The sequence below is a fragment of the Phlebotomus papatasi genome, chromosome 1, assembly GCF_024763615.1.
Source record: "Phlebotomus papatasi isolate M1 chromosome 1, Ppap_2.1, whole genome shotgun sequence".
Taxonomy (NCBI): Eukaryota; Metazoa; Arthropoda; class Insecta; order Diptera; family Psychodidae; genus Phlebotomus; species Phlebotomus papatasi.
The window spans coordinates 14,293,490-14,318,567 of NC_077222.1; the positions used below are offsets into that span (position 1 = coordinate 14,293,490).

The 25,078-nt window shown below is 34.2% G+C and overlaps 2 protein-coding genes across 6 annotated transcripts in view; one reads left to right on the forward strand and one right to left on the reverse strand.

Annotated features, from left to right (window-relative positions):
- Window positions 1–8,865, forward strand: part of LOC129800052 (chloride channel protein 2) — a 56,335-nt gene extending 47,470 nt beyond the window's left edge. For 4 of the 5 annotated variants that reach the window (XM_055844418.1, XM_055844414.1, XM_055844415.1 and 1 more), the window contains 7 exons: window positions 2,902–3,030; window positions 3,098–3,554; window positions 5,845–6,055; window positions 6,122–6,223; window positions 6,293–6,527; window positions 6,586–7,920; window positions 8,108–8,865. In XM_055844418.1, the coding sequence (XP_055700393.1) occupies window positions 2,902–3,030; window positions 3,098–3,554; window positions 5,845–6,055; window positions 6,122–6,223; window positions 6,293–6,527; window positions 6,586–7,920; window positions 8,108–8,353 (2,715 nt within the window). In that variant the 3' untranslated portion in view covers window positions 8,354–8,865. Of the gene's footprint in view, window positions 1–2,882; window positions 3,031–3,097; window positions 3,555–5,844; window positions 6,056–6,121; window positions 6,224–6,292; window positions 6,528–6,585; window positions 7,921–8,107 lie in introns of all 5 variants that reach the window. The other variant, XM_055844419.1, reaches the window with a different exon arrangement.
- On the reverse strand, window positions 8,850–24,286 carry LOC129800066 (lipid storage droplets surface-binding protein 1). Its single transcript, XM_055844441.1, has 5 exons — window positions 23,672–24,286; window positions 23,113–23,426; window positions 17,402–17,609; window positions 12,711–13,264; window positions 8,850–9,262 (listed from the first exon to the last, which is right to left on the reverse strand). Coding segments are annotated over exons 1-5 (1,203 nt in total). The 5' UTR covers window positions 23,673–24,286; the 3' UTR covers window positions 8,850–9,136.
- Window positions 24,287–25,078: the final 792 nt, after the last annotated feature.

Sequence of the window (25,078 nt, forward strand, 5' to 3'; positions counted from 1 at the left end):
GGGGTTAGCTTTAAAATTTCTCTATTTTTTTTAAATAGACATGGACCTCATTGTGGTATAATTTAGCTCCACTAATCAATTTTGAAGCTAAATAAATATTAACAAAGGGTAAGATGGGATAATTTGAAATCATGTCTAATTTGGAACTTTGAGGTTTTCTAATAGTTTTAGATGGCAACAGGAAAGAACACAAAGAAGTACTCTTGATTGTAAAGTTTTGTACTTCTATGTGGTTTTATTTTCTTTGAACATCTAAACAGCAAGAAAATCTAAGAATATCAAAAAAGACATGATTCCGTATTGCCCCATCTTACCCTAATACGGGCTTCAGACCTAAGGCGTAGTCAAATGTCTTAACTGCTCTAATTTCTTATCAATCATATTTTTTTTTGGGAAAATTTAACTGAGGATTGTATTATTAAAGATAAATAACCTATTAGGCTTTTAAAAAGCAATTAAATTGCACGCTTTTTAGGATTTTGAAACCTACGGGAACTGGGATAAACCTCAAGTCTGAAGACCGCTTAAGCCTCAATTCGTTTTACAAATAGAAGAAAAAAGTATAATTTTAAAAGTACCCCAATACAAAGGTGCCCCACTTCCTCCTATAGCTACCAATATTGCTATGTATTCCTCAAAATATTTTGTTTTTATATTTATTTCATTTTTTGAGATAAACTTTTAAGCGTTTAATATAATATTTAAATCAATCTTATTGATACGTATTCTCTGATAAAGATCTTTAATATCAAACATATTTAAACGTTTTTTTTGTAAAAAATAGACGGAAGTTTTTTACAGCCATTCAAAACAAAAAGGAACTGAGACTAGGAAGTTTTAATTAATTTTTGACACTAATATTTGGTTTGAAACATTTAAGATTTTTATATCTGAAGAGTGAGGAATATCTCTTAAATTCTTTAGAAATTAAAACTTTAAGATACTTACCGAGCGCGTAGACTATTTTTCTTAAAATGCTTTTTTATTTCTATTTTTTAAACAATTTGTACAGGTCTATGTCGGTGATAAAAATAATTTCTTAACGTATCTACATATTGTAAAACGAATTTAAATATTAGAGAATTTCTTTCTATTATAATATGAATAAAAAATATCTTTAAAAAAATAGTTATGTGCATTGTTTTATTTGTTAAATACAAAATTTTAAGCTAAAAATCACTTTTTTTTTCTTTAAAACCTTTAAAAATTGTAGAAATTTCAACATTTGGTTAAGTCTTTGGTTCATTTAGATAAATATTTAAATGTCATTCAATTTTTCAAAAATATATACTAAAAGATTTGTGTAGGGTGGCGGCATTACTTGTGGCCACTGTCTTTACTTATGGCCCCCCCCGCAAGAAGGTTTACAATGTCAAAAAATGATTTCAGAAAACCTTAAAATTAAAAATACTTAATGTGTTTTAATAGCAAATCACATTTTTTCCGTTTTCGGAATCATTTTCTAACAAAAATTGCGACATGGCCATAAGTAAAGACTGGCCACAAGTAATACCGCCACCTTATAGATTTCAAATTTACGATAGAAAAAAAATATGAAAAACATGTGGTTTTTGGCATTCTTAAACATCAGAATTCCCCTTATAAGCTGACATTGTAATGTTAAGCTTATTTGAAATATCTTTAATTTTAAAGTTTCTCTTGAGTAATTAAAAAAACAATTATTTTTTTTACATTATTATTTTTAGTTTTAATTAAAAAAATTTTAATTACTTTAAGTTTTAAACTGTCTTTATCACGGAATTGACGCGGTCAGACAAAAAATACTCCAAGTTGTATGCACTAAACTGTTGAAACTAAAGAAATACCTAAAAGAAATTCTGAAGGATCTTTGCAAGTTCCTTCCTGTGTTTTTAAAAGACTCTTTAGTCTTAAATAAACCGACCTTAATATTTATTTGAAATATATTGTGATAAATTTATTTCGGGTTTGTAAAATCATTAATTTATTTATTTGTTTGCTTTAATCATATCTAATTACAATTTAGATACAATATTGGAGATGTATAAATTTATACAAAATCCAAAATTAAAACTCGTTGACACTTCAAATTTCAAAAGCTCTCCTTATAATCTTTATTATTTATATTTAAAAGTTTGGAAGGTTCTTGTAATTAATCAACCATGAAATTTTACAACAAAAGATTATGAGTAAAATGGTCCAATCTTTCGCCATGAAAAGTAGGACGGTGTCACGACTAGTAATTTAGATAAAAAATGCAACAACTCAAAGATTTTATAATAACCCTAAAACCCTTGACATTGGAATAGAATTAAATTTTGCATATTTATTATACTTTTTAAAGATTCTCGATTCTTTCTTTCCTGATAGCGCAGAAAAAGATTTTCAATATATCCGTATGATTTTTTTTTTAAATTGTACACCTCTCAGCTTATCAAACTTTTACCATTTTTTCTTGAATATGAAAGCTTTCCAGTATATTTACTGTGGAAATTTTTCTTAATGCAAAATCTTCTGATCACTCGAATCCATTTGTGATTCATTTTACTTTAAGTAAAAAATATCCTATAAGTAGAAAATAAACAAAAACCAAATAGAACTAGTATTAAAAGTCGTATATTGTAAAAAATAAAATTAAGAGATAGACAAATCATTGAGAGATTCCTCGATGGAGTGTATCAAAGCGCAAAGAAGCGTCATCAATTTAAATAAAATTTAGTTATATGTACGAATATTTTGCGACTGGTTGCAAAAAGACTCGTCATCGATATTTACAAAGCCTTGAACTTGTTGTCTCTTGAGGAATTTGGCATGGAATTCACCCCAAGGACAAATGAAATATCAATAGGGATTCCTTTTCTGAGATTCGGGATAAAATTGAGTGCCCATGTATAAAGTAGTAGTGGTGGGAATCCATTGCAGGAACTCCTTGGACACCGTGACAGTCGCTGCTTCAAGATCATGTCATGGATTTGGTGTCATTCCGTGTCTCGGATGGGCGAGGACTGGATATTTCTGGCACTACTGGGTATCATAATGGCTCTAATCTCAGTGAGTTTGTTGATTAATCCTCCTGTATTAGTCTTTTACCTTATCAATTTATTGAATTACTTCGCAGTATGTGATGGACAAAGGAATTTCAATGTGTACAAATGCGCGCATTTGGCTCTATCGCGATCTCACGTCTCAGCCAATTGCCCAGTATTTTGCCTGGATCTCCCTTCCGATTGCCCTAATCCTCTTCTCTGCCGGCTTCGTGCACCTCATTGCACCACAGAGCATCGGATCCGGCATTCCTGAGATGAAAACCATCCTGCGTGGCGTTGCACTAAAGGAATACCTCACGTTCAAGACACTAGTGGCCAAGGTGATAGGACTCACAGCCACACTGGGCAGTGGACTACCACTGGGGAAGGAAGGTCCCTTTGTCCATATTGCCAGTATTGTTGCACAGCTCCTCAGCAAATTAGTCACATCCTTCCATGGCATTTACGAGAACGAATCGAGGAACTCTGAGATGCTAGCTGCAGCCTGTGCTGTTGGTGTGGGAGCCTGTTTTGCAGCTCCGGTTGGAGGTAAGATTCACTCATCTTCTCTTAGATTTTTACTTATGGAACTATTGGTGATCGATCTTTCCTAACGATTTATTTCTATTGCTTTATCAAAGATTAATCTTGATCGTCAAATCGGTTAGAGATCAACGCTGACTGAATACCTTTCGAAATGATCGGTCCAAATCAGTATTTTATCGATCATATCCAAAGATTAGACAATAGACAGAGATTTACTCAGATCATATGTTCCATAAATATCGTTTGGGTATCTTCTACAATGGTTGATGCCTCTAACATCTTTTGCTAAAATCTGTTCCGATCATGAATTGTCGATCATTCCTGAAGATCAAGGAAGGCTATTGAACAAGTCATATGTCTTCCCTGAAGATCAATTTTAATCAACTTTAGCGTGTCTTCTACAACGGTTGATGCCGTCAACGTATCTTCTGCTAAAATCAGTTCCGATCGTGGATTGTCGACCATTCCTGAAGATCAACGAGTAGTGTTGATCTTCAAAAGATAGACTCAGGTCATATGTCTTCCCTGAACATCGATCTAAATTTTTATTCAAATATCTTCCACAATGGTTGATACAGATAACAGATCTCTTGCATAAATCAATTCCAATTGCGAATTATCGACAATTCCTGATTGACTCTGGTGTCTGGTCACATATCTTCCCTGAAGACCGATATTAATCACCATAAACACCGTTCGAGTGTCTTTCACAAAGATAGATGCTGTTAACAGATCCTTTGGTAAATTAGATTCCGATCGTAAATTATTGATCATTCCCTAAGATCAACGACGAGTTTTGATCTCCAAAATGTTGACTCGGGTCACATCTTCCCTGAAGATCGATGCAAATCTTTGTTCGGATATCTTTCACAATGGTAGATGCCGTTAACAGATCTTCTGCTAAAATCAGTTCCGATCGTGAGTTATTGCTCATTCCCGAAGATTAACGACGAGTGTTGATCTTCAAAAGATTGACACGGGTCATGTATTTTCCCTGAAGATCGATGTTAATCACCGTTCGAGTATCTTCGCCAAAAATATGTAGATACTGTTAACAGATCTTTTGGTAAATTAGATTCCGATCGTGTATTGTTGATCATTCCTGAAGATAAACGACGAGTTTTGATCTTCAAAATGTTGACTCGGGTCACATCTTCCCTGAAGATGGATGTTAATCACCGTTCGAGTGTCTTCCTCAGAGATAGATGCTATTAACAGATCCTTTGGTAAATTAGATTCTGATCGTGAATTGTTGATCATTCTCGAAGATCAACGACGAGTGTTGATCTTCAAAATGTTGACTCGGGTCACATCTTCCCTGAAGATAGATGTAAATTTTTGTTCGGATATCTTCCACAATGGTTGATATCGTTAACAGATCTTCTGCTAAAATCAGTTCCGATCCTGAGTTATTGATCATTCCCGAAGATCAACGACGAGTGTTGATCTTCAAAAGATTGACTCGGGCCATGTATCTTCCCTGAAGATTGATGTTAATCACCGTTCGAGTGTCTTTCACAATGATAGATGCTGTTAACAGATCCTTTGGTAAATTAGATTCCGATCGTAAATTGTTAATCATCCCCGAAGTTCAGCGACGAGTGTTGATCTTCAAAACGTTGACTCGGGTTACATCTTCCCTGAAGATCGATGTTAATCACCGTTCGAGTATCTTCGCCAAAGATAGATGCTGTAACCGATTTTTTGTTAAATTAGATTCCGATCGTCAATTGTTGATCATTCCCGAGGATCAATAACGAGTGTTGATCTCCAAAATGTTGACTCTGATCGATGTAGATCGATGTAAATCTTTGTTCAGATATCTTCTACAATGGCTGATGCCGTTAACAGATCTTCTGCTAACATCAGTTCCGATCGTGAGTTATTGGTCATTCCCGAAGATCAACGACGAGTGTTGATCTTCAAAATGTTGACTCGGGTCGCATCTTCCCTGTAGATCGATGTTAGTCAACATAATCACCGTTTGAGTGTCTTTCACAATGATAGATGCTGTTAACAGATCTTTTGATAAATCGAAGATCAACGACAAGTATTGATCTTCATAAGTTTGACTCGGTTCACATATCTTTCTCTGACGATCGACGCAAATCTCCATTCGGGTATGTTCCACAAAGATGGATTCTGTTGTCAGACCATGTAGTAAAATTAATTCCGATCGTACGTAGATTGTTGACACCAACCATCTAACGCGTAACTTGCGATTTATCTTTCATCCACCACTCGCGATCAACTAACAGAGCTATTTAAATTTCATATTCTCTTTTTCTTGAAGGTGTTCTTTTCAGTATTGAAGTAACAACGACGTACTTTGCCGTGAGAAACTACTGGAGAGGCTTCTTTGCTGCAGTCTGTGGTGCTACAGTGTTCCGGTTACTAGCTGTGTGGTTCCAAAAGGCGGACACAGTCACAGCTATGTTTCCCACAAACTTTACCATGGACTTCCCCTTTGATCCACAAGAGCTCTTCGTGTTTGCACTTATTGGGTTAGTAGCTCAATGATTTCTAAATTTTCCATTGCCTTAAACCTACCTCTATTCCCTATATCCCAGGGTGGTCTGTGGTTTGACAGGAGCCCTGCATGTTTGGGTGCACAGGAAGTATGTCCTGTTTATGCGGTCCAATAAGCGGATCAACAAATTCCTCCAAAAAAAGTAAGCAAAGCACAGCATTCTTTGCTATTCCTGGTTCTTGATGGTTGTTTCTCTTTTGATATTCCTAAGTCGGTTCCTCTATCCTGGACTTGTGACACTGATGGTGTGTTCCATCTCCTTTCCACTCCTATCGGGTCAGTTTATTGCTGGAGAATTGAGTACACACGATCAGGTAGTGCAGCTCTTCACGAACTTCACGTGGACTAAGCCAGAACTCACTGTAGAACAGGCTGCTATTGTAAAGTACTGGACAACACCCTACACCAATGTCTTCGTTAGTTTAGCTTGCTATACAATTTTCACGGTGAGTTATTTCTTCAATGATAGAAGATTTGGAGATCAATCAATTGCTTTTCTCGCAGTCTATCTTCTCCATTATTGCATCAACCATACCAGTACCTTCGGGCATCTTCATCCCAGTATTTAAGATTGGTGCTGCCATGGGACGTCTGGTAGGGGAAGCTATGCACCTGTGGTTCCCCAATGGTGTCCGCTACGGAGGAAAACTCTCTCCCATTATACCTGGAGGCTATGCTGTTGTTGGTGCTGCTGGATTTGCTGGTGCTGTTACTCATACTGTTTCCGTGGGAGTGATTGTCTTCGAGATGACCGGACAGATCACACATTTGGTGCCTGTGATGATAGCCGCGTTGATATCCAATGCCATCGCAGCTCTGCTTCAACCGTCTATATACGACAGTATCATCCTGATTAAGAAGTTACCCTACCTCCCAGATCTGTTGCCTTCTAGCTCAGGGATGTACAGCATCTACGTGGAAAACTTCATGATACGAGATGTGAAGTACATCTGGCAGGGAATCTCGTACCAGCAACTGAAGGAGGTACTAAAAGCCAATAAAACAATGAGAGGCTTTCCCCTGGTGGATGACCCGGACAATATGATCCTGCTGGGGTCTGTGCAGCGCTATGAACTGATAAAGATGATTGATAAGCACATAGGCCGAGATAAAAGGCTTCAAGTGGCAGCCAAATGGCAGAAAGAGGCTCAGGAAAGGGCTAGAGAGGAGCAGGAGCGTATAAAGCGGGAAGAGAGTGATCGTCAGAGGCGTCCTTCACGCTTCGAAGTGATGCCAGCACCAGATATTCTCACCCTTCGGCAAATTGCAAACAATGAAATGCTTCCGCCGCAGGCAAAGAAAGTACAGGCTCTAAATAATCCCGTCCTGGGTTCTCAGCCCAAGAAATCCATTCTCAAGAAGACCAATTCCTTCAATCTCAAGGGATTCTCTCCACTGTCCCCACACAGCCCAGTCGCTACACCCTATTCCACAATCACCGGAAATGAGAGTCGCATCAGATCGGCCTTTGAGATCATCTTCAGGAAATCAGCTACACTGCAAGACGTTCAACCTGATCCGGAAGTTGGATCTCTGGGATCTCCATCGAGTCTTGGTCCGGATTCGGCTCCACTGAGCCCTAGTATCTCGAAGAAGGTACAACTGCCCAGGGAGAGGGTGATTGATATGTCACCGGAAGATCAGAAGATCTGGGAATTGGAGGAAATGGCTAAGCCAATTGATCTCACGGGTGCAAATGTACACATTGATCCTGCACCCTTTCAGCTCGTGGAGCGTACCTCACTCCTCAAGGTTCACTCACTATTCTCCATGGTGGGTATCAATCACGCTTACGTCACGAAGATCGGGAAGCTCGTAGGCGTCGTGGGACTCAAGGAGGTGAGTAAACTTTGCGTAACTGACAACAATTGGGACGGTCAGAGAAAAAGGGGCCTATTGTACATAGATTTCCCTATTAAGATAGCCAACTTTTGCTCTGAGACAATTGATTCTTGCTGGAACTCTTCTACTGGAAGAGTCCTTCAGTTTGAATTCATTTTTAAACTTTCAAAATTCTCTTCAACAGCTGCGACAAGCAATTGAGGAGGTCAACAGTGGAACAACTCCGTCAAAACCTCCGCAGGAAGAGGAGCTCGTATCAGTACCAGTGACCCCTCTGACGCCCCAAGAGGAGCCCCTGTTGCAGAAAAGCAATGTAAATGTCAACAATACAGTCTCCTCCATGGATTCTGCCCTCTCCAATTCCGACAATTGCTCAGACATCGAACTGGACAACATTGGGAATAGTGGTGCTAAAAAGAGGGCAGACTGATTGAAAGAGGAAGGGTCAAAGAGTGCCAAAATGTTGTGATTTCTGCGCTAAAAAAAACAGAAACATTTAGTGAAGAAGCAGAAGAGAGAAATCTTCAGCAACAATGTTGATTTATACGATAATTGTGATTGTGTTTTGTTAATAATTTTAATAATTTTATTTTTTAATTTTACATCTTCCATAAGACACCGTGAATTGTATTTGTTCCCTGCAATATTTTTTTTTGTAAAAAAGAAAGAGTATCACGAATGAGAGAAACAATAAGACAATTCTATAATGTGCTTTACTCAGAGACAAAACTGAAAATAATAGTGTTTATGTTTTAAGTTTTTTTTTTGCAATATTTCAAATTTTACCATCCTCGGATGAATACGAGTGAGAAACAGCCTAAAAACCATGTTGAACAATTTTACCATTATATAAAATATTAAAAAAAAGGAAAAGAAAAGCGAAAGGAGAACATTTTAAAAGTGTACCAAATAAAAAGACATTTTCATAAACCATACAAGAAATTCTTTTATTTAATAAGAGAGATAACTGGGGCAGCTGAAAACAGAAGCACGTGGTAAGAGTTTCTTGGTAATAATGGCTTAAGAGGATCCCCGAAAAAAGAATAAATTCTACACCAAATTTGTATTTTAGAAATAGGTAATAGAGGATTTGTTAGTAATTGGATTGGGTTTTACTTACAAAGCGACAATGGTTATCTTCATAAAATGCCACTGATAGTGCAGATAGGTTAGTAGTAGAAAAGAATAGAGGAGGATGACCGACACTGCGGCACTAATAGACTCCATTGATGTTGTTATGCATTTGATTATTATTGGTACCCGTCTGGATCCGACGTCTTGGACTTGAAGTGATCTTCTCGGCCTCGAGGCGCCCAGAGAGAAATATGGCCAAACGTTCCTGAAATAGAAATGGACCTCATAAGGATCTTTTAGAACTTTGGTAAATAAAAAAAGAGTAACGGCGTTATCACACTTGCACATTAAAATTTTAATATGATTCACCTTAATTGTCGCTTATGAGCGTCCAAATATGTTATTTGTGTCTTTGAGTCACTTAATATTTGGGGTTTTTCTATTTATTGATAAAGAAGTGGACTTGGCCTGCAAAAATAAATTTAAATTTACCTAAAGCATAAAATTTTTTCACATTAAAAAATTAAAGAGAAAATCGCATTAATTTTTCGCATTAATGCTATAAATCAATTTATATCAAATTTTGCGGGAAAAGTCTACCTTTTTATCAACAAATAGATCAAATTTTGATTGTAAAATGATTCAAACACACAAATTACACATTTGGACTCTCACCAGCGACAATTAATGTGAATCATATTAAAATTTTAATGTGCAAGTGTGATAACACAGTAAGGGAAAGTGATTAACATTCGAATATTGCAATTAATAGAATTAATACAAAAGCATTTTTACTTAAAAAAAAAGAAAAAATGCAATATTCGAAGGCTGACCATCCTCACTTAATTTTTTAGATTCCTACATAAGCAACTTAATGCTAAACATTTAAAGATATCATTGACCTTATTTTGCTTTCCCTAAAACAATCGAATATGTTATTTTATTACATTTAATATAAAATTTTAAAAATCTACAATTCAGCCTGTGAAATTTTCTTTTTTTGTAAATGTAAGATCACTATTAGGTTCATTAAAAATCTAAAAAAAAAACCTAGAGATGTTTTTTTTTCATGCATGTTTTTTTTAGAAAGTTTTTTAAAGTTATTGATATTTCGTGCTTTTATGTATTATTTTTTCTAGATAGATCATAATTCAATTTAAATCTTTAATTCAATTTATAATATTTCGAAAAAAATAGGACAGCATGTTCACCGTAGAAAAGTTAGTCCTTAATATGTATTTATGATTGTGCTGTTGGATTTGAGGAATAAGTAAAAGCCACGTGACTCAAGGTAAGCCCGATCTTTCGCTCCCAAAGAAAGGAATTCTAAATAATGATTTTTTTTATATGGTAAATCAGGAAGAACTAACCATAAATTCGACTTTCAGTTACTAAAAGCTTCATAGAATTCCTTGCAATAACCATTCGATGCTCGCTGGGCTTTTATGTTGTCTTACTCTCGAATTTTAACATACAAATTTGTCATATGATATTGTCATAATCTTACAGAATTCCCCTTCAGGTGAGTGTTTCATTGAAGACGACTCTTAGATTATTCACCCGAGAGAATTAGGGAAAACCGGGATAGTCTTCCAAATGAAGTTTATCGTTGCATATAATTTGTAAAAAAAAAAAATTGTACCCAGCTAATAAATATTTCATTTCAATAAACTGTGAATGGTTTCTTCAATGCTAATGGTTCTGGACCGGAAAACTTGACGTACTGAAATAGGCACTGATGGCTTTCAGAAGCCGTACGAGGGTTTCTTTTGAGATGTTGCTATCGGCTGTGGTTGTTGGCCCAAGGTAGAGGAAGGATTCAACAATTTCAAAGTTGTCGTCCCCCAACCGGGAACCTTGTTTGACAGATGCTCTCCGTAGATATTGCCGGAGCTGCTGCTTTTTTTGTAAGCTACTACTAAATGGGACTGTGATCCTCTTAGTCCTCACTTGTTCGTCTTAAATGACCGCGTTTGAGAGGATTATTTTAGGATGGAGTTTTAGCCCCGTATGTAAGGTTCGATTCCCGAGCCTACACAATCATGAGGTGTATGAGCGCGACCGAGAGGTAAATGCCGTCAAGTAAATACGCCTTAATAACCTCCGGTGGGCTGATCATCTTTTTCGCAAGGATGAGGACAACCCAGCCTGGAAAATTTTTAAGAACGAACCCTGTACTTCGAGGAAACAAGGCCTTGATCCTTCGATAGACCGGTGGTGTGGACTAGGATGCTGACTCATTAAGAGTGCGGAATTGGAAAACAGTGGAGCGTAACAAGCTTGAATGACAATGGATCCTGAGTCAGGCCAAGTAATGTTTCTTTAATATTCCTTTTTAGTTTCCGATTTGGAGTTCTTTTAAACAGAGTAAAGTAGGACATGTAGGGCATATTTTGTTGAAACGGATATCTTACTTTATTCACGAGCTTTTTATGATGATTTGTTTTTATGATCAATATATTTTTTCTTATAGTAAATTAACCACTCAATAACTCTCCTCAAGATTTGTTTGAAGACAACTTTCCTCCACTTTGAACGAATACATGCTTATTGAACCGTCATTAAAAAGTCGATTTTATGGAGAATACCGAAATTCAGACAAATAGTAATATGCATGGGACAATTTGTGGCTTGTTTTACTCTCTCAAATAATGAAAAGTATTCAGTTGACATATTTTTATAAGAATTTTATGCTTCTAAAAATTCTATAGAAGTCTATTGTTCTCCATTTAATCAAAAAATATTCTTGAATTAAGTTGAGCAATATTGATAATTCCTCTAAAGTGAAATATTTTAACAACAAGGTATTTCTGGTCATATGAGTTTGCTAACGAAAGTGTACCCTTATTCAGTAAGACTGTTCTTCATCTTCATATAAATACTTTTAGATCGATTATATAAGCCTTCTATTCTTAAATTTTTAAAATAAGTAGTTTTAATATTTATTGGCATCTTTACGCTAATTAGGAAATAGGCCTTTATTTACAGCCAAAGTATGTTTTCAGAATAAGATTACCATTTATGCAATCAATGTACGTTCTTTTAAGTTCTCTTGACGAGTTACTCTGCTTTTTAAGCTTTTCAAATAATTAAATAAGATCAAAAGGATTTTTCCTTTAAATTTCTTATTTGATAAATTCATTTTCAATATCATATTTAGTTTCATTAAGTATTTTAAAACAGCCGTATTCCTTAATTGCTCAAAACTTTTTATGCTAAGAAATATTTTAAGCTCTAACCAAGCGCTAAGCCCGTTGATAATTCATAACTACATAATTCATAACATTCATAATTAATTAACTATTAAATATTTAATCACATTTTGACAATAATTAGGATGTTTAAAGGACACTTTTCATAACCCGGAAATTCTCTAATTATTTGGAATTATTGTATAAATTTTTATGAGCAATCTTGTGTATATTTATAAAATTTCATGGCACGCATCTTAAATTAAAAGATTCTATTAAGTTCTTTACGAAATGTTCCCCAAAGGAAAATAAATATTAATTTTCTTATAGGATATTATTGTTATTTTTTTTATCGCTATTTATTTTTTAGAATATTCCAAAGTTCTTTGGAAGCTTTTTGTAAATAAAGAAAGCTTTTTGAGAATAAGAAGCTCTTTGTAAATAAGTATACTTTATGAACTAGGGATCAGAGAAAACCCCAAAAACCCACGTGAAAGAATTATTTAGTAAACAAATACTCACAAGTGCATTGGTAGCATATCGCTGGATTGCATCGTAGAAAACATGAGCCCTGTAGTAAAGTCCATTGGCCTCCTTCACGAGCCTCATTTTGACCTTCTCGAGGTGCGCCATGCGAATTAGTGAGTCAGTGATGTAGATAAAGTGATGAATCATGTCCGTGGCCTTTGATTTTGCCGTTTTTGGCAATTTGTTGACCGTAGTCACCGTAAAATTGATAAAATGCACAATTCGACGTGCAGTCTCCCTCGTAATCAGTACCAACAACTGTTCCAGCGTTTCCGGACGCGCCTGATTTTCAGGCTCGTTCTCACTGAGATATGCCCACAGTTCCTGAGCACGCTGAACTGCTTGCTTAGGATCTGTTATAATTAATTCTGTCGCATAGACCAGGATATGTATGGCCTCGACACTCTGCTTCTTCAAAGCACGGGCCTCTGCAATTGTTCTCTTCGTGAGACGACGCTTCAATTTCCGGGAGAATCTCTGACCACGATGGATAGTCTGGATTACGTGGATTTCCTTGCTGTCATCCTCCGCGTTCTTGTTGTTGTCCACTAAACACAAGATTTACAGAATAAATTGAATTAAAGTACAATTTGAAGTCTTTAGAAATCATGAGATGAAGATGGAGGCGCCTGGTGAATTGATATTCTTTCCCGTATTTCTTACATTACAAACTTTAAAATAAGACAGAAACCTAAAAATCTTTTCTAAACAATTCAAAGGAAATTTGAAAAACGCATTTGCAATTTTTATGAGCTTTTTTTTTTACAAATTATTCGTAAAGGAATGTTTTAAGTTAGATGGAGGCGCCTGGTATAAATTATAAAAATCCAGGCAGATGTCTTATTGATTTGGCTTTAATAGTAATTATTCTTTTATTTAAAAAATGAAAACAGTCTTAAAATGATTTTTACAATTTTTGTGGAAGCTTCTTTATGTAACTGGCACAAAAAATACTTCAAGTGAGATGGGGGCGCCTGGTGGATTTTTCATTTTTAGTTTTTATCAGTGTGCTCGTTTTATAGATTTTAGAAAATGAAACACTAAATTAAACTAATTAAAATATTGCTCTGAATGTAATTTCTAAAATACTATTTCCTTTCATTAAAACTAAAGGTAGATAAAAACATTTTAAATGATATGGAGACGCCTGGTGGGTTTCTTATTTAGTTTATATTTAAATTAAATTTACCTAATTAAAGTTCTTTGGAAAAATAAATAAAACCGTTGATCTTAATGCAATTTTACAATACTTTCAGAATTTTCTTTATGTAACTTTCGCATCAAATATTTCAAGTGAAATGGAGGCGCCTGGTGGTTTCGTTTTATAAGGATTTTAAAAATAAAACTAACAGAGCAATTTATCTAAAAACAAAAATTGGAAATAAAAAAGTATTTTGAAATGCCCAAAAACCGTTTTCCCAAATGGATAAATACGTACATGAGTTGAAAAAATCATGAAAAGTAAATTTCAAAATAATATGGGGACGCCTGGTGAATGCTTATTTCTTTCAGAATGCACTTTACTTAAATTTTTCAATCTTGAAACTTTTGAATTAATAAATTTTAGGATTGTAATTAGGAATTTACCTGAGATTATAAAGTCTTTATATTTAATTCAATTGATCATTTAACAATAATGAAATAAATATTAGGGATTAAATAGTGAAAGCCAAGCAAACCAAAGTATTAGCAGTTTTTTTTTTATTTAAAAATGTTGAATAAAATATTGCATTTTTTTTAAATAGCTGATTTTTGCTGGTTTTTGCTCTGAGCGTGTCAATTATCCCATTACCAAGAATGTTCTTCAAAGATTTTATCAAGAATTTAAATGAAACTGAATTAAATATTATAATTTTTTCTGAATCATTAAAGTTTATGATTTTCTTTTTGATTAATTACTAACTAAAATTAATTTTTACTGACCTAATTCTCTTAAATGTTGACTAAGATGTTGCAGCCCTAAATAATCCAAAATAATATTTTACTGGACATATAAGGATAAAGGTATCTATTTAGGGGATTTAACACACATTTTTAGTAAAAAGGAGACGCCTGGTAACTCTTTAATATCCGGTTTTCTTTTAGTTAATTAATTCAATGAATTTTCCAACCACAAAAATAATTTAAATCCACTTAAAATAGAGTCGTTTAAAACGTCCTAGCTTTGCGGGGGAGTGCTCTAACTCAGGAGAAGAAGCTTTCAATGTATTATTATCTTTTGGTTTTTGGGTGTATACCGGCTTACTAACTATAAAATTGATTCATAAATAAAAGATTCTGAATTAAAAACAAAAAGAAATATTCGAGAAAAATAAATAAATTACGATTACTTGACCAATTCATTACCGATTGGGTTCGGAATTAATACCGGTTCAATACCTTTCCAAAAAATCGAAATTTAACCAAATCGATTGAAAAATGAGCCCTGCAAAATGATTGACCTTCAATGAATTAAAAATTGCAATTTTTCAAGTCATAAGTATGTTTGGACGAAATATTCATTTAGACTACCTCTATAAGACATATACGAAAATAAAAAAATGGTAGAAACCGTTTTCGAAAAAAACCAAAAAAACATGGTTTTGGAGGGGTTGAAGACGGTTTGGGGAAAAAGAAAAAACTTCATGGGGAAACCGGAAATCGTCGGGAAATGGGATCTCTCAAGGAAAATCAAATTATGAGAAAAGTTGATGACTTTTCCTTGGGAGATCCCGTTTCCCGACTATTTCCGGTTTCCCCATCAATATAGTTATCCTCACGTCGGTTTTTGCTTGAAAAAAAAACGTTTGAAGATAATTTTCTTTTATATGGGGGTCAATGAAGACCGGAAGTTGATATCTTTTACTGTTTGAGCTCCAGGGCGGTGACAAGCTGAAAAAAGTCGATTTTATATAACTGATCTCTCTTGAGTTCGAGCAGTAGTTAAAAATTTTGAAGAACGACTAGGTAAAGAGGTAAAAGTGGTTGAATAGACTTCTGTTCACTAGGTACGTAATCCCAAGAAATTTTGTATTTGTGCACAGAGAAGCGACAATCAGAACTAATGATTCCCAACCCAAAAATTAAACCCAGATATAGACAAAAAAATCCTGCCTCCACTCAGGCTTGAACTGGGGCCTTTCGCTATCTAGTTAAAGAAATTTATGAACCTTCTTTCAAAAACAATCAGTGACTTTTTGAGTATTTTCCGACGAATAATTTCAATAATAGTGAACCGGTGAGCGTCGGGGGATGGGGTAGTTTAGAAAAAAACGATTTTTCGGCTCGGACTCTTGAGGAAGGCTTGAAGTTCGAGCCGAAAGCTTTGGGAAAAATCGTCTTTTTCTATGTACCCCATCCCCCGACAATCAGTAACAATTCCTTTCTTTTAGAATATCGTCTGATTTCCAATTTGAAAATATTCTGTGTTATAATTATAGAATAGGTTCAATAAAATAAAAATAAAATAAAGGCAATATGTTTTTGAAGAAAATGAAAAATTGTAATATTCGGATTTTGACGACATTTAAAGGCTAATCATCTTCCCCTTCCTTTAATATAAAACCTAGTAGTTTTATTTACGTTTAAAGTCATAAATAGCGTTTTACCGTCTTCAGACTAAAGGCTTAGCTCAGTTCCAGAAAATCTTGGTTTCCTAAACACTGAAACATTACAGTGATTTTACTAAGTGTATACAGCAGATAAGCCATATAGATAAACCTAAGGTCTAAACCCTGGTATTACGAAATTTCAAATATTAGAGTTAAATGGTTTTAATTGTTTTATCTTAAGAACATTTTACTATTGCGCTGAAACTTTCAAAATTCCTGTGAATTTGTGAATATCTCCAATAAAATCATTAGGAAAAAACCCCAAGTTTTTCAATTATTTACATAAAGAATGTGGTTTAGATACAAAAAAATACCGTAATATCTCAATGGTCAAAGTATAATTAGATTTGTTTAGAATTGGAGTGAAAAATAAATGAGACACAATAAAGATAACAAACGGGTTAATTTCCAGTATCTTCACCCGCCCCCACAATTTCTAGCTTTCTGATAATAAATAAGCCAAAGTGTACAAAATCTCTCTCTCTCTCTCTGTTTCTCTATATTTAATGTCTTTCAAATGATTGGCAAGTGCATAAAAAAAATTCCATCGAGATAGAAATATTTTGAATAACGCCAACTTTTTTACAGTCTTCTCGTCTGTCTCCCCAAGTTATTCGGTTTCTTTTTTATGTCTCTGCATCGCGGATTGCGCTTTCAGTCAGAACGACAACGTGTGGAAATGGCTTTCAGGGTCCTCTCTTCAATGCTCCCTGCCCCAGCCACTCTCTCGGACCATAGCTCCTTCAGGCTTTTTTTGTCCCGCGATAACCCCACAATTTGACCCCATCGCAGTATACAATAACGATAAATCTCTCCGCACAATAACTAAAGAGCATCTTGATGATTTCACACGCATATAAAATCTCAAAAATGAGAGAATATTTTTCTATCTCCGTTCCAATTTTTTTTGTTTCACTTGGCGCCCCTCTTAGCACCCCAAAACCCAAAAAAAACGAATCGCTCCCCTTTTTGTCGGACGGAAATACATGAAATATGGGTTTGAAGCTCACAATTTCCATGATCAAGATCACGCAGAGCATGAAGGAGATGATGGCAAATAAAATGTGTAGAAATTTAAATTGATAAAACACTCACAGTCAACTTCATCTTGGCCATTCTGTTCCGGGAGGAATCTCTCCACGTATTTATCCGCAACATGGATGGCGCCATCAATTCTATCAGCAGCATAGTTGGACACTTTGCTGTCCATCACTGAATGCCCGAATTCCTTCACTGAATTCGCCCTTCTTATCACAGGGCGCACTAAGTGATCGGACATGTATTCTTTGGTATTGTAGTAAACCTATCAGGATATACAAAATTAATCAAAAAAAAATTGATTATAGATTACAATACAATGAAAGAAGAATCGGCAGTTGTAAAACGTAAATATTTTAACATGTATGAAAGTGTCTTATCCTTTATCTATTGAAAAGATGTATATGAATAAAAGTAAATTTCTAAAATTAAAACAGATCTTAATTCTTTATTGTGAATTCAGAACTAATATTTTAGTTTTTATATTAAACTATATAGTGAAACACAAAAAGCACAATTCAGATGGGCAAAGAGAAAAAGAGACTATTAAGAAGTACTCCTAAGTTTACGGTTTTTACTTCTTTTTTATCCATCTAAAACGATCACGAAAGCTGAGGTCAAATTCTTCAACGTGACTAGTCACAAGTGGTTACTGGTTATTGTCTATTTCGTTTGTCGATTGCCCGATTAATCGAAAATTTAGACATAACCAAAACCAATTATCTCGTACAATACTCCATTTTTTTATTAATCCGAAACACCTCCCTTTTATTAAGCAGTACAGTAGTGGAAATAAGTATAATTCCACCCCTTAATCCTTAAAGAAACTCAACAAAAAAATAAATGTCGAAAAAAATTCATACATAGACCATGACGTCTTTCATGCCAACATAAAAAATCGTCATTTTGATTTTTTATTCTAAGTATTTTAAGAAATATAATAAAACTTTGTTTTCTAGGCTGAAAAGTTCTTTTTTCCATTGAAAAGCAACACTGTTAGAGGCAAAAAGCTCTTTTAGCCTCTAACAACAGAAGACTTTTGACCCTTGGGATATATTAAAAGGCGTATGGCGGATATATTGACAAATTTGACAATTATCTGATAGAACCTAGTCATTTTTCTTAGTTTCTAAGATTCATCGTCACCAAGAATTTAATTTTTCCTTTATTTTTGTTCATTAAACATTTTTCCTACGATATTTCGGCAAAAAATAATGCAAAACTTCAGAAAATGGAACTTAATTTATTAATTATAGTTAAAAATGAAATTATTAAAAGATATTAACATAAATTTGCTCAAAAATAAATACCGTAGCACTAAATTTATTGAGTGGAATTATACTTATTTCCAGCCTAAAAAACAAAGTTCTATTATTATTTCTTAAAATACTTAGAATAAAAAATCAAAATGTCGATTTTTTATATTGGCATGAAAGGACGTTATGGTCTACGTTTGAAGTTTTTTCGACATTTCTTTTTTTGTTGAGTTTCTTTAAGGATTCAGGGGTGGAATTATACTTATTTCCACCACTGTATAGTAAGGCAAAATTATCTTAAAAACGCATCTCATTACGTTTCTGAATTACCCCTCTGAAAGTTCAGAAATAGATTCATTATACACGTAGACTTACGTAACAACTTTAGAGATTATGCCCCAAATTATCTTGTTGTGCGCTATAATCCTTAAATTTTATTAAAGTTAGTATTTTTAAGTATGAATGAATAGGCCTATCTTACTAACAAATAACAATTTTTTTAAGTAATATGTTCGAACTTCAACAATGTAAAAAAAACCTAATAATGTAAATGACCTCTGTAAGAATTTGTTTACATTACTGGAGTCGCACTAAATTATTTCAAGTAGAATGAAAAAAAAGTGTTTATGTGAAAGGTTTCTACAGAGCCTATTTTATTATTTATATTGTGAAAAATGTTCAAAATTTTGTACAATATTTTTTTAACAAAATGTTTTTATTATATAGTATTTAGAAATAATAATGATAAACATAACAAATCGTGTAAAGCGTCCCATAGAGTAACTACACGGATGACCAGAAGGGGAATTCTGTAACATTATGACAATGTCATATGACAAATTTTCATTGTGAATTAGGCAACAGAATAACACATTAAAGCCCAGTGTAGCATCGAGTAACCCTTGGAAAGAGCTCTATGAAGCTTGCAGTGACTGACATGAATCTGTTACTTGATTAGATAGGGGGCTCTCTTGTGATGGCCAGTGGATTTGAAGTCACCTAACAAAAAACACTACTTCAATCTTTCCCAGAGCTTTCGGTTCTGGATAAGGACCTTCTTCAGTGGATACAAAGATTTATACATTTATTTTAGAACTGAAGGAAGATCATATTCAGGATCGAAAACTCTGGGCAAGATTGATAGAAGTGTTTTTTTTTGTAAGGTGATTTTAAATCTACTTGCCATCATCCAATTAATTGCTTGTTTAGGTCTTCCAAATTTACCACATAAAAAAATGTCATATGACATTGCCATACTGTTACAGAATACCCCTACAGGGGAAAAAACAGAAAAGTTAAATTCTTTGAAAAAAGATTATAAAAAAATAGAGATATAAAAAATTAAGATATTAAGATTGAAAAGTTAGGCTTAATAATGTGATTACCTGATTACTAAGTAACAGGCTTTAGCTTTTTGTTAATTGTTATTACGCTGAGATACTGTAGTTATATTTTATCTTATCACGTTACTTCGGACGTCTGAAGCTACGAACAACTCATTTTTCTCAACGCTTTTTTTTATTGAATTTGGTCTATTACAATATTATAATTTAATAGCTAGTTCAATGCGTCAAATTTCCTAGAAAAAGCCGTGGGTCAAAACCACCGAGAACATAGAACAAAAATTGAGTTGTCCGCAGTAAACGCACTTTCCCTATAACTATTTTCACTTGTTTGGTGAATTTGTGCCCTATTCTTATTTTACCATTATTAATTGAGCATTTGTAACTTTTCATTTTTTTCTTTTGCAATAAGGACCAATCTAAAGATTAACCCTTTAAGAACGATTGGAGAACCGGTGTCCCAATTTTTTTTCTTACGACCTTTTAAAGTTATACTTTCTTCTAAAAAAAGACAGAGAATGTGATTTTTTCTAATCCCTAACTTTTGATCCTCTCGTTCTTAAAGGGTTAAAGAAGCAGTCTCTTTGGAGAAGCTGTTAAGAGTTTTGTTAGTCACTCTTACATATTCAAAAATAATAGCGCTTTGGTCTTTTGAATGTTTTGTTTTAAAAAGAAAATTTTGAGAGTTTGTATAAGATTTCCTAGGAAATAGATGAAATATTGAATGTTTTGGAAATTTCTGTACGAAGTTTTAATTTAAATAGAAACAAAAATTTTTATATTTCTTCAGTGTAGGATTGTAAAATTTTCTAAGTCGCAATAAAGTTTTTGTTTTATCGTTTTAGAAACAAATATTGGATGAGATCACATAAATAATTAGTAGAAGGGGTCTAAAGTTCAAAGTGCCATACCTCCGGTCCTAATGAACATAATTGGAGGAGTGAACAACCTATTCTTGGAAAGCTTGGATCATTAACTTTCGAACAATTTTGAAAATTTCGCAAATTGATAAAATATTAGGGTAAGTGTGCCTAATTCCGGCCAGCTTGCAATTTCGGCCACTTTTTTGTTCCTCGACTTTCCATGAACTTTTAGATTTTACGTATTCTAGAGATTATCCAATGCAAAACAATAACAAAAAATGTAGCTACGACAAACGAGATGACGTGAAAAAGATATTGGAAGAATTCCCGAAGGGCAAGGAACTTTGAGAATGAAGGTGGCCGAAATAGGGCACCAAAGCTTTTATTCATTTTAAAATGTATTAAGAATGATTTTAAAGTAAATAAAGACGATAAACTGTCTACAAGGTTCTAAGCAACACATGATTGAAATAACATTAATTCCAAAAATCACAAAATGTGCAATTTAAATGTTTTGTTTTTGTTTGAAAGAAAAGCAAGAAAAATGTCAATTTATCAGTAGTCTTTCAATTAACAAAAATTGCCTCCGAACTCACGGCTATCGTTTCGTATTATAGGTATTCAGTTTCATATAGAAACAAAAATCTAAAAATAAAAAGGAAGCTAAAAATAATGAGCAAATCAATAAATTAAAATAAAATCAAAACAGTGCTTTTTATAAAATCCTATAGATCTTTTTTGTCAAAGTCATTATTTTAGAACGTGTTGGTACAAAAACTGCTTCTAGAAAGAACTTGCTGAATTTATTTTACTTTTATTCACTTAGTTGAGAATCTTGTTTAGAAATTCCTATGCCATTTTGCAGTAAGAGTCTGAAAGGTTAATTTCTTTGAACTTTCCAAAGAAAAAGACAATCTTTATCGAGAATCCTTAATGACTAAACCTATTAACCCCCCTTTTCAATAAAGATAATTTCTTTTGGGGAATTCTGTAAAAGTATGACCACATGACAAATTTAAAATTTTTTAAATGCTAAATTCTGGAGAACCAATCGAATATCAGATTGATATGAGTTACTAAAAACTCCATAGAACCTTGTCTAATGGCCCTTCGACGCTTATTGGGCTTTTATGTTATACTGTTCCCGAATTTACCACGAAAATTTATCTTATTGTTACAGAATTCCCTTACTGATCCACTTATTGTAAATTTATTGTTGTCAACAGTAATCAAATGCATTTTTTTTAGATTTTTGAAATTGACAATAAGAATCCATTAAATGAGGATATTTCGAAATACACTCCATTGTACCATTTAGAAGATCAGAGTGTCCTAGAATTTCTCTCTTAGTATTTTGTTTCCAAGATAAAAAAAATCTGATTTTGGTATGTTCCAATCCCATCAGAACTGTCTCGGATAGAAAGTCTTGAATATTTCTCATGTTATTTCTAAAGGAGAATTTAGAACTGAAACACCCTCATTTAAACAGGCTTGCGAACAATGTAATTAAATAATTCTAATTAGGTACTTTAAAGTTTTAACAACATTTAGATTTAAGACAGATAGCTCTTTGGATGAGCGTCGGTGTTACTAATTGTAATCCCAGAAATCAAACACAATTTTCCTTAGCTTTCGACCACTAAATGTGTCTGTTTCATTGCCTTTTTAATTTGTTTTTTTTCGAATATAAGTCAAGATTTTGTCTAGCTTTTCCCACATAATAATAAAGTTAATTGAGAATTAGCAGCGAATTTTTCTCTTTCTTTTCTACATTGAAAATAGCTTGGTAATTTTAAAAATTTCTCTTTGACCAAACTACGTCTTGTTAGTCATAATATTACCAGACAAAATAATCCAAATTCTTAAGTATGATTATTTAGAAGGATTTTACGAATGATGCAACACTTTTAGATCTAGACAGATTTATAGCCTTTATAGCAGACTGAACCAAATTCAGAAGCATCAAATCTTACATCACCGAAATTTGCTTATCATGTAAATTTTCTTCTGTCATTAATATTAAAATCACTGACAAGGTCTGAACTCGTCTTCTGATTTGAATTTCACTTGAACTTCGTTATCCTTGAGGCACTTTAAATTTAATGCATTTTCTTAAAACAAATCGCTAGACAGAGATTTTGTATGGGAATAATCATACTACTTCCTTGTGTTACCTCTTCGGCATTTTCATAATACTGAGAATTTTCAATATCTGTTTGACCATTTGTTCTGTCCCCTAATCCTGGGTTCGGTTTTATCTTATAATTATCAGGAGGAAGAGAATTTGGGAGGAAACCAAGACTCACCACTTGAGGTGGAAGATAGACAATGGGTACCCTTCGTTCGACAATGTCAAGACTCTTGCACATGATATTGTCGATTTTATTGAGAGGTCCTTCTACCAGACGCACAGCTGGCCTAATGGAGTCGACAGCAGCCCAAAGAGTGGCCTCGGCGGTGCTAAAGTACCAATTGAAGAGGGTATTGCTCCTCTTGATGCTGGAATAAACTGTTTCAGCCGTCTTGAGGCTAGTTTCCACAAGTGGAATACTACCAATCCTGGCAACAGCCTCCATCCTTGGCAATCCCGAATTGCGTCGCTTTATCTGACCACCAGCCACTGATTCCCCGAGAAAAGAAAAGTTCAAGAGAAGAGACCACTGTTAGCACTCGAAGTGAACTGGACGAAGAAGGAAATGACCAGTGACGACTATTCAATCCAATTTGTCTGGTCAATATTGATTTCTTCAAACACAGACGGACAAACTTCACACTTTGTATCCCCCAGTGACACCCTTGGTGGTATTATCAGTATGGAATTTCACTGGGATGGACTTGATGGGGACATATAAAGATGTTACTCACTCTTAGGCTATTGATTGCACTTTGAAAGAAACTACAGAATTTTTGGGACTTTTACACTCCAGCAGTGAAAAAGAACTTCCAACTTGATATTTTTTGGTTGTTCACCAGTTGAACAAATTTAATTAATTTGGGGCTCACTCAAGAAATCTCAAAGCACACAAGATAGCCTGGAAGAGTCACGAGAATATTCACCAATGCCTCACAACAGTTAAAGCTCAACTGAAATGCCCGATCAACGAAATCCCGGGTGGATCCCTTCCACATTGCTATATTCCGGCCTAATCTCTGTCCATACTGAACTTCTGGTGACCTCTGGAATCAAGAGACATTTCAGCATTTTACTGCCTCTTTCTCACATGCAGGGAGAAATGGTTGCCCAGCAGACGAATGAGACATGAAATTGTGAACTTTGATCGATAGAGCCACACTTATGATCATCCCGATGCACTTCCAACACTAAACCGAAATATAATCATCTCATTTGCTTAAATTCAAACAACCTCATTAGATTAGTGTTTATTTTTTTGCCGGTTGCTTTCACTATTACTCAACAGTTTGACACCGTGAGGCCAAGAAAACAATTTTTTTTTCCAACAAACCAAGTCACTAAAAAAATATTCTAGAAAATTGTGTTAATTCATTCACAGATCATTTTGTATGCTTGCTAATGAATTTGTAAGATCACCAATTTGCCTACCTTACGGCACTTTCACCCGGTGAGTTTAAAGAGATTAAGGTGCATGCACACCGATCGTATAATCCATTGATCATAATAAATAAATAAAATAATTAAAATATTGCTTGGTTTTTTCCACAACCTTCACTTTTAATACTCTCTTTTATCTTTCGTTATACGAATTTAACCCCGTTCAAAGTCTGAACAGCGACATTCTACTGATTAACTGATGATTTCATTATTATTATTAATTGTGTCGCATTGTAAAATTTAATTAGGATTAGGAGGAGGCGAGGCAGTTTTACGCATAACTTTAAAATATAGGAGAGGCCGGGATAGATTAGCCAGTAAAAGTTTTTTCTTCGCTTACAATTCGTGAGACAAAATGTTTGAATAAGACTTAAATAAATAATTGAGTAGAAAGGAAGGTAATAATTCTAATTGAAAAGTGGTTTGCTTAAAATTGAGGACTGGGGCTACTTTGAGCTGTGGGGCTAGATTGTTATACGACTTTTTCGCCTGATTCTAAATTAAGCTGGTCCTTACTATTATTTTATTTAGATTCACAATTGTTTTGTCTATCCAAATTACATCATATTAAAACCCAATTTCCTTTAATAATATGCGAAAAAATCGTATAACAATGTAGCCCCACGTCTCAAAGTAGCCCCACCTCCCCCTATTATAATTTTCAACCCCTTGGTTGGTGTCGCGGACCCAGGACATCCAGT